Below are 12,733 nucleotides of genomic sequence, written 5' to 3'. Positions count from 1 at the left end.
TTTAATAGCCAGAATGTCATCAGGTTTCTCGATACTATATAATAGGGTATAAAAACTTGTCATATTTGGTAGAAGTTCCTAGTCGCCATCGGCTTTTTCCTAGTGGTATACGTGCTAGGCTTCTTCTAGCCTCCTCTTTAGCTCTTGCTCGGTGATTCCGTCCTGAACCTCGGCCTATATATCTTCTATATCTGTCACGCCGATCTATATAGCGGTGTCCTCTCCCGAGTATTCTGATAGATAGCCAAGCTTATCTCCTTTTCGGATGATCATAGGGGTATTAGCGTCGTTCTAGACGATTACTACCCTAGGGGTATACCAGGTGACTATAGCGTCCTAGATTCCTTCCTAGCTAGTAGTAAAATAGAAGCACTTGTCCTCTAGGAGGTTATTAGGCAGTAGGATAAAGTACGTCTTAAGTAATTAGGTAGAGTATATAGGTATAATAGTATATCGGATAGTGGTAACTTTCCGAGAGATAGGCTTAGGGTTCTTTTTTACGATATCCCTATAGACCTTTATATTAGCTAATGATCTAAAGGTATAGATACCCTTGACAAAGTCAATCTTAACACCGTAAGTAGTTATAAAGTCAGTGCCTAGTAGTATCTTTAGAGCAAGTTTATCGATGACATCGGCTATAATATAGATATACCTGTCAATAGGCGTGTTCCTAGCCTCCCCTAGGATATAGAAGTCAAATTTGACCTATTCGCTAATCCTAGTCTTCGAATTAACTCCCTTAAGGGTATAGGGTTCGCCCTTAATCTATTAGGGATTCTTTGCCTATTAGGTAATCTATATCTAGTTAACTAGGTTAGTTAAACTGCCTATATCGAAACAGATATCTATAATCTGGTCTCCTAGGTTAACTTAAACCAGAATGTATAGGTAAGACATCTTCTTTAGCTAGTAGAAGGGTATTTCTATACTTAGGTTAGCTTCTACCACTTGGCTAGGTTCGAAGGAGAGGAGTATAGTTTCCTGTTATTATGGTTCCTCGGTTAATTCTAACGGTATAGCTACTCCTTCTACGAAGTCCCGCTCTACCTAGGGAAGGTCCTCCTTCGGTAGTTTAGGTAGGTATAGTTTCTTTCTATAATCTTAATGTAGGTAGTGGTATAACGCTCCTTAGCTTACAAATAACTATTTATAAAGCCTATAGACATTGCTATCTTCCTAGATATAGTCTTCCTTAGTAATACTAAGGAAGTATACCTCTCTATTGCTACTATCTTTATTAGTCTCGGATTTATAGTTACTAATTAGGAGATAGCTAGTAGCTTTAAGCTCCTTATATTTGGCTTCGGCTTTCTTGTCCTCGCTAGATACTACTATAGTGTTATAGTAGTAATAGGTACCATCCTTGTTAATATACTTCTGGCTATAGCGGTAGAACCGTCTAAAGTAGGGATTCTGTTCGCTATATCTACCCTTTTCCTAGGCTCTGGTACCCTATAGGCGGTCATTTCTGACTTAGTCGTTATACTCCTTTAGTCGAGACTCCTAATCGTGCCTTTGGAATCGCTCCTCTTATAGGAGATACCTACGTTTCTATTCCTCCCTTTGCCTATAATAGTCGGTCCGGTACCGCTAACCTTAGCTACCCTTTCGGGGGTCTGTATATGACTAATTAGCTTGTTCCTTATCCGTATTATTGCTATTACTACTACTAGTCCTGTCTAAGGTATTATTGACATTAAATATAGCTACCTTCCTTGACCTCTTTTCGGCTCTAAGTTCCTCTAAAAGAGCTTCCTATTTTTCAGAGGTATAAAGAAGGTACTAGTTAATGGTATCTATCTTGTATAGCTTAGGGTAAAGCTTATAGAGTAAGGGAGTCATTGCTAACCAAAGTCTGGTTAGGAGCTAGTGATTTGTCTTATCTCCCTAGACTCAGGTATAGTAGAAGAGGTCTATAGCAAATTTATAGATAGATTTACCTAAGGCTAGGTCATCTTTGGTATAGCTATTCTAAACTAGCCATTGACCTACTTAGTTAAACTAGATACCGAATCGTTCCTTAATCCTTTGGAGCTACGTCTCTATACTTAGGTATAAGGTTTCCTTCTTAGTTAGCGATAGTTATTACTTGTACTACTATAAAGCTAACCTATAGAATAATACCTATAGGTTATTTCGTAGGAGAAGCTCCTTAGAGACGTTTCCTCTAACTATATTATAGATGTATTCGATCTAGAGATTAGCATTAATATAACAATAGATCTTTTTATGATAGAAGATTAGCTAGCCATTTATAATCTTTTGGTTAGTATCTAGCCAAAGTAGACCAATGTTAGTAATCTTCTAGGCTTAGTCTATTACTAGTTATAACGCTATATATACCGGCTATAGCTAAGGAGAACTAATATCTATCTAGTCGGTTATAGCGTTCTAAAGAAGTCTAACTATTACCCTCTAGAGTAGTCTTATAATCGTTTTCTCTATTAAGTCTAGTAGTAAGAGAGGTATATACCCTATTATAAGGGTATTCCCTACCAGTATTAATATCGGCCTTAGTAATCCTTCTATTAATTAGACCATTAGCTAGAGGTTTTATAATAACCTCTACTAGGGTTCTTCCCCTTCTAGAAATTCCCTTAGCATATTAATTATAATTATAGTCTAAATAGCTCTAATAGGTCTACTTAATATCTAATTACCTTATCTACTTAGACCTACTAGGTTTAGCTTAGGCCTTAGGGTCTCTAGTAGATCTAATAGGCCTATAGGCAAAGTTATCCTTTATAGGGCAGTTTCTAATGGTATAGCAAATTATTAAATTAGGTCTTTAGGACTTAGCGTTTTCGGGGTCTCTAAAGGTCCCCTATACTAGCTTTCCTCCTAAACTTATACTTCTAATATAGTTCTTACTTCCATCGGTAGCAATAGAATAAGAGCTTCGTTCGAGAGCCAGGGAAGGAGTCTTATAAAGTACCTAACAAGTCCTCTTAGGGTATAGTTATTAAGAGTCTAGGATTCTAGGTAATCCTTGTCTATTAGGCGGTCGTAAAAGTCCTAAGTGTAAGTAAAGTGGTTATCGGCCTCCTCGAGAGATACTACTAGCTTAAGGAGTCAAAGGTCCGTTAGAGAGAGCTTCTAAACCTAACGCTAATAGGCATTTCTAACGATAAAGCGGTAGGTCTAACGCGCTTGCCGTAGTTTAGACTCGTTTATTGGTTCTTAATAGTATTGGTATTACCGTCGTTTTTGACCGTTTAGGCATCTGCTCAGAGCAGAGGGATATAGTCGCTTGACTTGGGCAAATGGCCTCCTATGGCGTTCGAACGCGAGTGGTAACGAAGATCGTAGATTCGAACCGGTAGTAGGTACCACTTGCTATAGCTCGATGGCTATAAATGACTATAGCTCGGACTAGCTATAAGATACGATATTATAGTAGTATTCGCGCCGTGGGCGGTACTCTTAGACTAACTGGTATAGTCTATAGAAGTGGTGATAAGGTGTGTTAATTCTTCTAAGTGCTAGAGGTACTTAGGGATACTGTCTAAATATATGTCTATAACCCCTAGCTTATTATCCCTATTGGTAGGTTAGTCGGATCTGACCTACTGATAGCTATATGCTGTAATAACTAGTATAAAACAAAGGGCATTCTATACTATATTATAGAGGGCAAAAGAATAGGGTTATATACCTAGTAGGCCTATTAAAGATAAGTATATTATAAATGCTCTAAAGTCTAGGAGACTAAAAGTGGTAATTAAACCTATTACTTAGGTTATTAAATAAGTAGTAACTAAAAATAGTACTATAAGATAATATACCTATTAATAGATTACTAATATAATATTAGAACTACTAGGTAGAAAAGGGCTAAATTAGATAGCTATTTAGGAATAGCTTAAGTAAGCTAGTTTTAAGAATATCAAGTTAATAATAAAGCTAGGATTAAATAAGGCCTAGAAGATAGCTTAGCTTAAATTTGCTATAAAGGTTAAAGACTAGACCTTAGAAGATTAGAAGAAGGTAATATAGAGTAATAAGACCTCTATTATATTAGGTATTATCTATAGAAAACATTATATCTAATATCAAACCTAGGAAGTAAATAGCTAATATTATATTAATAGACGTTAGAAGGGCTAGATAACTTTTATATTCTAGGGTTATTTTACTTAATTAGAGATTAGTCCTTATTATTATTAGCTAAAGGAGATAATAAAGATAAAGGCAAGATACCAGAAGCTAATTAACGATTATAATGATACTTATAAGAAACAAGATTACTAGCTATAGGAACTTGAAATAGAGATATAGAGATTAGGGCTAATAGGAAAAGAAGGTCGTAAACTATTGTAGAAATATACTATAAAGACTAGTAAATAGGTATATTAGGAGAAAGGAGGGATTAATTAGATATATTACTAATAGGAGGTTCTTCTTTCTTTGTTCCTTCCTTTTATAAAGGAGCTTCAAAGGAAGTATAGTTAAAGTTATATTATTTAGGAGGATAATACTAATATATATACTTTATAATAGAATTATCAGATCTAGAAGAAGGAGAGGTTTAAAGTCCTCGAGTAGCCATTAAACTTACCTAACCTTAACGTAATTAAGCTAGTATAGGCGAGGCTTAAACTATTATATAGGAAACGGAAGACTCTAATCTTACGAGCCTAGCTAGAAAAGGATTAGACTTAGCAGTGGTAAGAATTTCCGATCGAAAAGTTATAACGGTATATCGAAAGGATCTAGGGGAATATCAAATAGGTGATCCGACTTATTAGAGGAAACAAATATAAGGAGGGTATAGTTCCTAAACTACTACCCTTAGGTAAGGAGGAGCCTAGTTATTGTATATGGCGCGAATAGCTTTAGAAATCGGGTGCCGAAAGGGAAGCTAAATTAGAAGCTAAGATAGCTACTATTAAGAAGGATATTATAGATAGACTTTGTAGTAGAGAGCTTGTATATCTAATACATAGGCGACGTCAGTGACGGACTTGTAAGTAGAGAAGACGATATACCTACTAATAAAATAGAGCCTCTTGACTATAAAAAATAGCGAATTGAAGATTGTTACAAATGTTCAAAATAAGCCTAGTTTTGAGCTTAGTTTGAAGTGTTGGATACGTCTGTAAGCTTGGTTTAGCTATAGTGTGTAAGTGTCTCTTACGGTGCTGGCTGACTATACTATATGCCAAGGTCTTGGCAACCTTGGTATTGCAAAGTCTTCCCGGACCAACCTTCGTAACGAGTACGAATAACACCACCGCTTTTTAGAGCGTTGGGACTGGCTATCCATCGACTGACATGTGAACTACTGCGTTCCTGGATTCAAGGGGGGATGGGGCCACAACGGCCCTAGAAGTGGCCCCTGATTGGCTCGCCAGTGGCGACCGCCTGCGCGATGCCTGCCGCATGGGACGATTTCCGAGAGACATCAGTCGCGAAGAATTTCAAGAGTTGCCTCTCTTGACGGGAAGCAGCGAAAGGAACACGCAATTAAGTCGGGGCCAAGCTCGAGGTTCCACTCCGTCGACGACGGCCTTTTATTAACTCGAGCCTCCTAAGAGGGCGGGAAAGTTCGGCCGACCACTAGTTCTTCGGCCATCACTCCTTTTTTTTTTTCTTTTTCCCTCTGGTCGAGTCATCGAGTCGAAAGAAGCCTCTACCAGAGCGAAAGGGTTGGTTCGAATTCCAAGACAATTGTGCGAATTCCAACCCGCTAGACCCCGTCAGTCCTCCCCTTCCGTGCCGGATCCGACTCCGACTCCGACTTTGACTTCGACTCCGGCCACCGCACGCACGGGGCAATTGAACGGACGAAAGACGCCATTCGCCTTTCATACATACATACATACATACACACACGAGGTACAAGTACAAAATCATGGCGGACGCGGCCGATTCGCAGGCCGCCCGCGAGCGGCGCGAGAAACACCACGAGGCCGACGTCGTCGTCGTGGGTGCGGGCGTCTTCGGGTGCGCGATAGCCTACGCCCTCGCCAATCAAGGGCGCAGCGTCATCCTGCTCGAGCGGTGGATGCACGAGCCGGACCGCATCGTCGGCGAGCTGCTGCAGCCCGGCGGCGTGGCCGCCCTGCGGGAGCTGGGGTTAGGGCACTGTCTCGAGGGCATCGATGCCGTGCCGTGCTACGGATACCACATCGTGTACCGCGGGGACGAGGTGGCGTTCCGGTATCCGCCTCTGGAGAAAGACGGTGAGGTGGTTGTGGACCCCGCGGGCAACAGGGAAAAGTACAAGCAGGGGCTGGCCGCGTTTGCCAACGGACATGCCAACGGGCATGCGAAGGACGCCGGCCGGCCGGAGGGCAGGAGTTTCCACCACGGGAGGTTCATCATGCAGCTGCGCCGGGCCTGCCTGGATCACCCGAACATCAGCGTCTTCGAGACGGAAGTCACGGCGACCATCAAGGGCGACCACTCGGACGCGGTCCTGGGGGTGCAGACCCGAACCAAGGATAAGGCCACGGGCAAGAAGGATCCCGACTGCTTCTTCGGCCACCTGACCGTCATCGCGGACGGCTACGCCTCCGTCTTCCGCAAGGAGCTCCTCGGCACGACGCCCGTGGTGCGCAGCAAGTTCTACGCCCTCGAGCTGATCGACTGCGCCTTCCCGCCGGCCAACACGGGCCACGTCGTCATCGGCGACCAGTGCCTCGCCCTCCTCTACCAGATCGGCACGCACGAGACGCGCGCCCTGATCGACGTGCCCAACGACCACCCGGCCGCGGCGCCCTCGGCCGGCGGCGCGCGCGGCTACATCGAGAACATCGTGCTGCCCGCGCTCCCGCCGCACGTGCAGCCGAGCGTGCGCGCCGCCCTGGCCGACGGCCGCATCCCCCGGAGCATGCCCAACTCGTGGCTGCCGTCGACCAAGCAGACGCGGCACGACGGCGTCATCGTCGTCGGCGACGCGCACAACATGCGGCACCCGCTGACGGGCGGCGGCATGACGGTCGCCTTCAACGACGCCCTCGTCCTCGCCTCGCTGCTCTCCCCGGCCCGGATCCCCTCCCTGTCGGACCACGCGGCCGTGCGCGCGGCCATGGCCTCCTTCCACTGGCGCCGCAAGCGCCTCACGAGCATGATCAACGTGCTCGCCCAGGCGCTCTACAGCCTCTTCGCCGCCGACGACTGGCAGCTGCGCGCCCTCCAGCGCGGCTGCTTCGGCTACTTCAAGCGCGGCTGGACCGACGAGCCCGTCGCCATGCTCGGCGGCGTCCTCCGCCGCCCCACCACCCTCGCCTACCACTTCTTCAGCGTCGCCTTCCTCGCCATCTGGATGCACCTCCTCGACGTCTGCGGCCGCTCCCCGCTCGGCATCCTCATGCTGCCCCTCGCCCTGGTGCAGGCCGTGCTGATCCTCTGGAAGGCCTGCGTCGTCTTCTTGCCCGTCATGGCCGCCGAGTTGCGGTGATGATGATGATGATGATGATCATGATCATGATGATAGCAGGAAGAGGGGTTGGAGTCGTCCGGGAGTTTTTTTTTTTTCGCGGGCGAAGGTGACGGGGGGAGAAAGAGGGAGAAGGGGAGCGGGAGGGGTTTGGTGGTTGTAGTCCCCCTAGCCCCGTGGATGAGAGAAGGGGGGGGGGGAGAAGGGAGGAGGAGGGAAAAAAAACACCAAAAGGAAGAAGATCATAGAGGAGGGTGGTGTTTGGAACATTCCACTCTTCTCTTTTTCATTTTCTTTCTTCTTCTCTTTCCCTTCTTATCATTCGGTGTATATGTGTTAAGTAAATCTTTTATATCGGGCTTTGAGATATCAGACGTTAGTAATGGTAATGAAGAGACGGTTAGATGCACACGGTCACGATCACACTTTGCAGGACGAAGGTCATGCCATTGATGATGTGTGTTTGGAAACATGCGTTTTGAATTGAGCGTGATCTGTTTCTGTTGCGGGGGTTACGGATTACAATGGTGTGTGTGTGTGTGTCTTTGCGAGGAGGGAAAGTCACTAGGGGATTCACGGAGATAAAAAGAAAAAAAAGTGAGCAAGGAACAAGGCGGAAAGACCAAAAAAAAAAAATTTAATACACACAATATGTCTCCAACTGGCCGCCGCCGGGGGAGACTTACACGGCCCTCCACCCCGGAGGGGGACCTTTGCTTCAACGACGATGTTGCGGGTCAGCCGAGTTTGCGGCAGCGCAGGCGCTGACCGCTACACCAAGTTGGCCTGGTGCTGCGTGTATTGGCATGGCACAACCGGTTCTCACGCCGGTATACTTGAGATCCAGGGGCCTCAGAAGCCGGGGAAAAAAATAAGGGCGGGGGGTTGTTAAGGCGTGAGCACGGGGCCGGAACAATGGGTTAAGGGCGGGCCACTTGGGATGAATGGGTTGGGGGCCGGAGGGGGCCTGGAAGCTTCCTATGATCTATATTGTCTGAACTTAGGCGCGTCTCAAAAAGAAAAATGGTTAGGAAGTCACAACGGCAGCAGCGGCAGCAGGAGCGCCAACAGCAGCAGAGGCGAGAAGAAGAGCTGAAGGACGTGAGCCTTGAACACTAAAAGTTAAGGTCGCCCGAGATTTCCAAAGCAAAACACCCCCCTTCCCCCCCCCCCCCCCCCCCCCAAACAAACCAACGCTGAGGGTTTCTTTTCTCTCTGTCAAGTCAGGCGCCTCCTATACACGCCCAGCATCCAGCTGGCCCGCAGGACGGCCAGGCCGATGGCCATGCGGATGCTGTCCTGGACCAGGTTCATCTTGCTGCCGTCGACCTCGTGCCAGCCGACGGGGACCTCGGCGACCTTGATGCCGTAGCTGGTGCCGATGACGGAGCCGTCGCTGGCCAGGACGGGGGTGGCGGGGGCCGACTCGGCGAGCATCAGCATCTCGATGTCGAAGATCCAGCCCTCGGTGTGCATGTATGGCACGATGTGGGGCAGGGCGGCGCGCGAGAAGAGCTTGAAGCCGCACTGGGTGTCGCGGATGCGCGAGGTCGCCGGCGGGGTGAGGATCATGAGGACGAAGTGGAAGGAGCGCATGAGAAAGTTGCGGATCGCGGAGCGCTGGGGAGGGCAAAATCGGGTTCAGCCGGTTATACTGTTCTTTCGCTTCTGAAAAGGCTGGAAAGGGGGAGGGGCAGGGGCGGAGGAGGGTGGGAAGATGGGGAATCAGAGGATGGGGAGGGGGGATGCTTGGCTTGTTTATCATACCTTGACGACGGCCTCACTTCCGACCAGATGCGCTCGGCTCCCGATCGCCACCCCGCGGTTGGAGCCGTCGACCACGTCCTCGCAACCCTCGATCAGCCGGCCGAGATCGCTGAAGCGGCTAGCGCCGTCGGCGTCGGCGAATACGGCGTACATCCCGCGCACGTGGCGCAGCCCGTGGGTTACGGCGCCGCCCTTACCGCGATTCTTTGCGAGCTTGACGACCCGCAGGACGTCGTGCAGGCCGTGCTTGCGTGAGAAGGCGAGGGCGACGTCGACGGTGCGGTCACGGCTGCCGTCGTCGACGACCAGGATCTCGTAGCCGGAGGGCTGTGGCGGTTCGGACGGGCCACTGCTGGAGGTGGGCCGGGAGGTGCTGCCCGGGGAGTCGGGCTTGAAGACGAGGCGGTGCGGTGTGGTGGCGCGCTTGCTGCTCTTCTTGCCGCCCTTCTGGGTCGACTTCTCCTGGCCTTCTCGTGGCTGGAGGAGTCGGGCGTGGTTGTTGGGGCGGCCGAACTGCTGGTCCAGATACTCGACCATCTCTTCCAGGGCCGCGGTAATCCGGGCTTCCTCGTTGTATGCCGGGATCACCACGCTCATCTCGACCTCGGCTGGCTCGATGGTGGGCTCCTCGGGTACGGGGAAGCCGGCGGGGATGGTCGGGTACTCCTGGCTCTGCTTGCCCTCGGCACGCCAGCGGTCGTACCAGCAGGGGAGCGGGCGCGGTGCGCAGACCGTGCCATCGGGATTCGTGGTAATGTAGGTCTTCTCGGAAGGGTAGGGTAGTCGCGGTTTGGGGGCGACGAGGTGGAGGAGAATGTAGACCTTTGGGGGGTTAAAGGGTGTTGTTAGCCAGCCACTCTCGCAAGCGAACGTTAATCGTGAGAAACAGGAGTAATTCTTCTTTCTTACGCAAAATATGGCAAGGCCGAGAAGAGGGATGACGAATGCCAGCAAAAAGTAAAAAGGCCGCTCCGAGGCGGTTTCCCACAGAAACCAGACCAGCTGCTCCAGGGATTCGATTAAAGTCGCGCCCTGGGCCGCCATGGCGGGCGCGCGGGAGCAGAGAAGCAGCAGAGATGCCGCATGCAAGCAGGATATCTTAGGAAGATGATGCTGTAAACGTCATGGAATACATCAGGCCGCTTCTTGCGGTTTGCCGACGGCGTGGTCCGCTTGCTTGCAGCGTTGAGCGGTTCTTCGCAAGGCCGGGCGTGCGTAGGGATGATGATGATGATGACGATGCCACGAAACTTTCGGCAAGCAATCTTGAGCTTCGGGCCATGTGGCTGCAGTGCAAGGCTGACGAATGCTGATCTGCAGGGCCCTTCTTCATTTAGGTAGCAGTACGGAGTGCTATGCTACCCTAGCTCACAGACCCGGTGCCCTGGCCCGCAGGGTAGATGGGTACGGATTAGATGTGGGGGTATTCCATGGAGAACGGCGGGGCGTACTTCGGTCCAAGAATCCGAAGTGAACCAGCACGATCCCGGATGCCTCAATGCCTTGTTGGGGCCAATCCAATTCCACGCAACAGGTCCTACAATCTTGCCGGGAGGAATTGCACCGCCGATACAAGCCAACGGCTCTGAGCTCCATACCGCAGGTATTCCAATACATACATACATGCACGCACCAACACCGACGCATTTTATTCGCTCCCGCCTTGTTCGCTGCTCGCTGCCCCGAAGAAAGGGTCGCCGAGCTGGGGCCGAGGACATCCCGTAAGACCGCCTGGGTAGATACAAACACACGAGCCGCGATAACCATCGATTCCTGCTGACCTACTGTGTAGACTAGAGCGCAGTCGTCTCGGACTGTTCCGTCCGCTTATGGGACGGCACATGCATGCCGCGTTCGAGCCAGATCGGTCCCCCACACACGCAACCTGCCGCCTCCCGTGGCCCCAATGCAGCAAGGCCCGTATCATGCCCAATCCCACGCAATCCTTCCTCCTCGGTAGGCTGAGGGTCCAGAGGCATGAGGCATGCGTGACAGCTAGTTATCGGGTACCGAGTCTCTTGAACATGCGGCCAAGAGGCCGAGGACATGCCTACCCTGAGCGTATTACGTGCAATGCAGGCATTACGGCGTGATGCTCCATCGGCTATACATAGCTCGATGGTCGGGATGGTCGGGAAGGGCGTTCTCAGATATCAGTGGGCCCCCAAGAGGTCCTCGTCTCGGTTGGAGTTGATATCGACACGAATGGGGTCCGAGCAGCGACGAGTGCAGCGTACCAGAGAGCGTTAAAAAGAGTGCAAGGATGTATGTATGTACTGTACGGATTACATGTACACACATACATACACACACAACATGCCACGCCGGTGCCTCGGGGCCATCCTATCCACACGATGCGGCTCGTTCTGCAAGCGGTTGACCCCCACCTAGTGTACATATATGTGTGTAAATATATAAGCATACATGTCGATAACTATATATATGTATGCGTGTGTCTCTGTGTGGTATCCACCACACTAGCACCAGCGCGCAGCGGGCGTCCGGGTCTTTGGCAAGAGGCTAGTGTAATCCGTATTTCTGCCTGAGCCGCACGCCAACAAGACCGGTCCAGACTTTCAACTTTCTGCTTGCGCGCTGGCCGGTGAGCGGAGCGGGATCGCTTTCTGCTGCCTCAGCTGGCTTCTTGTGTGGCCGACCGTGACATGCTGCGATGCCACCCCCCTCAGCAGCCGCTTGCGCGATGCATCTATCGACTCGCCCGGGGAGCATTGTGATCCCTAGGTTGTCGATATATTGTCAGCTCCATGTGGAATGCAAGTGGCGCTAGGTATTGTCCATGCATACCTGACTGCTGATTATGCAGCGGATTTCTGGCGGGCACGGCCAGACCCCATGACATTCGAGGCGGAGAAGGAATGGAAAGAACACCCTGCTTTTTTTTTTCTTTTTTCTTTTTTTTTTTTTTGGGGGGGGGGGGGGGGGGGGGAGGGGGCCCCATTTTCTCCCATTGATCTTGCCTGCCGGTGCGAGCTGCGTCAGGTTAATTTTTGGGGCCGAACTAATTAACAAGTTTCCAAGTAAACCGTCGCTCGATTCCCTGCTGCAATCCACTTGTGTGGCTTGCAACCCGAGGACCCGGTTGCAAGACCAACCCCGTCAGCATGCTCAGGTACCAGTAGCCAAACCGTCAGGCAACCAGGGGCATCCCGGGCAACGTCTTACACTGCATAGTGTACAGATTCCACGGAATGATGACAACTCGAAACGCTCGGCACATGGCCTTGTCCCCATGGCAGGCAAGGATGCTAAGTAGTTTACTTGTTCATGACGTAGCGCACGAAGATAAGGTACTAGCGTATATACGTGCACGTACTCGGTAAGCAACACAAGTCAAGAACAAGGACGGGAATGTCTCTGTGGACATGCTCTCTGCAAAGTACACCAGACACGAGCTGACGCGCTCCCTTTCGGTGCTCCGTACCTTGATGGCTTCTGACATGCTTGATATCCTGCCCAGGAATGAAAGGAGACATAGGAAGCGAGTTTCATACTGCGAAGGTCCCCCCGGCCCAAGTTCTATCAGCTGCTATCACTCACACTACTCTTTGAAGCAAGAAG

General features: G+C 49.8%; 2 protein-coding genes across 2 annotated transcripts; one reads left to right on the top strand and one right to left on the bottom strand.

The window, feature by feature from the left end:
• The first annotated feature begins 5,360 nt into the window (after positions 1–5,360).
• P884DRAFT_262139 (squalene epoxidase) lies at positions 5,361–7,485 on the top strand. The gene has a single exon (XM_069441633.1). It carries the CDS (start codon positions 5,858–5,860, stop codon positions 7,406–7,408), a length of 1,551 nt encoding a protein of 516 aa, XP_069295926.1. The 5' UTR covers positions 5,361–5,857; the 3' UTR covers positions 7,409–7,485.
• Positions 7,486–8,605: 1,120 nt separating this feature from the next.
• P884DRAFT_331191 (glycosyltransferase family 2 protein) lies at positions 8,606–10,420 on the bottom strand (the record flags this gene model as incomplete). Its single annotated transcript, XM_069445717.1, has 3 exons — positions 10,064–10,420; positions 9,155–9,976; positions 8,606–9,007 (listed from the first exon to the last, which is right to left on the bottom strand). Exons 1-3 carry the CDS (start codon positions 10,196–10,198, stop codon positions 8,606–8,608), a joined length of 1,359 nt encoding a protein of 452 aa, XP_069295925.1. The 5' UTR covers positions 10,199–10,420.
• Positions 10,421–12,733: the final 2,313 nt, after the last annotated feature.

Source organism: Thermothelomyces heterothallicus (genome assembly GCF_042370625.1).
Source record: "Thermothelomyces heterothallicus CBS 202.75 unplaced genomic scaffold P884_scaffold_19, whole genome shotgun sequence".
NCBI classification, from domain to species: Eukaryota; Fungi; Ascomycota; class Sordariomycetes; order Sordariales; family Chaetomiaceae; genus Thermothelomyces; species Thermothelomyces heterothallicus.
The sequence above is the reverse complement of the archived record's forward strand: the minus strand, read 5'-3'. Positions and strand labels throughout refer to the sequence as shown.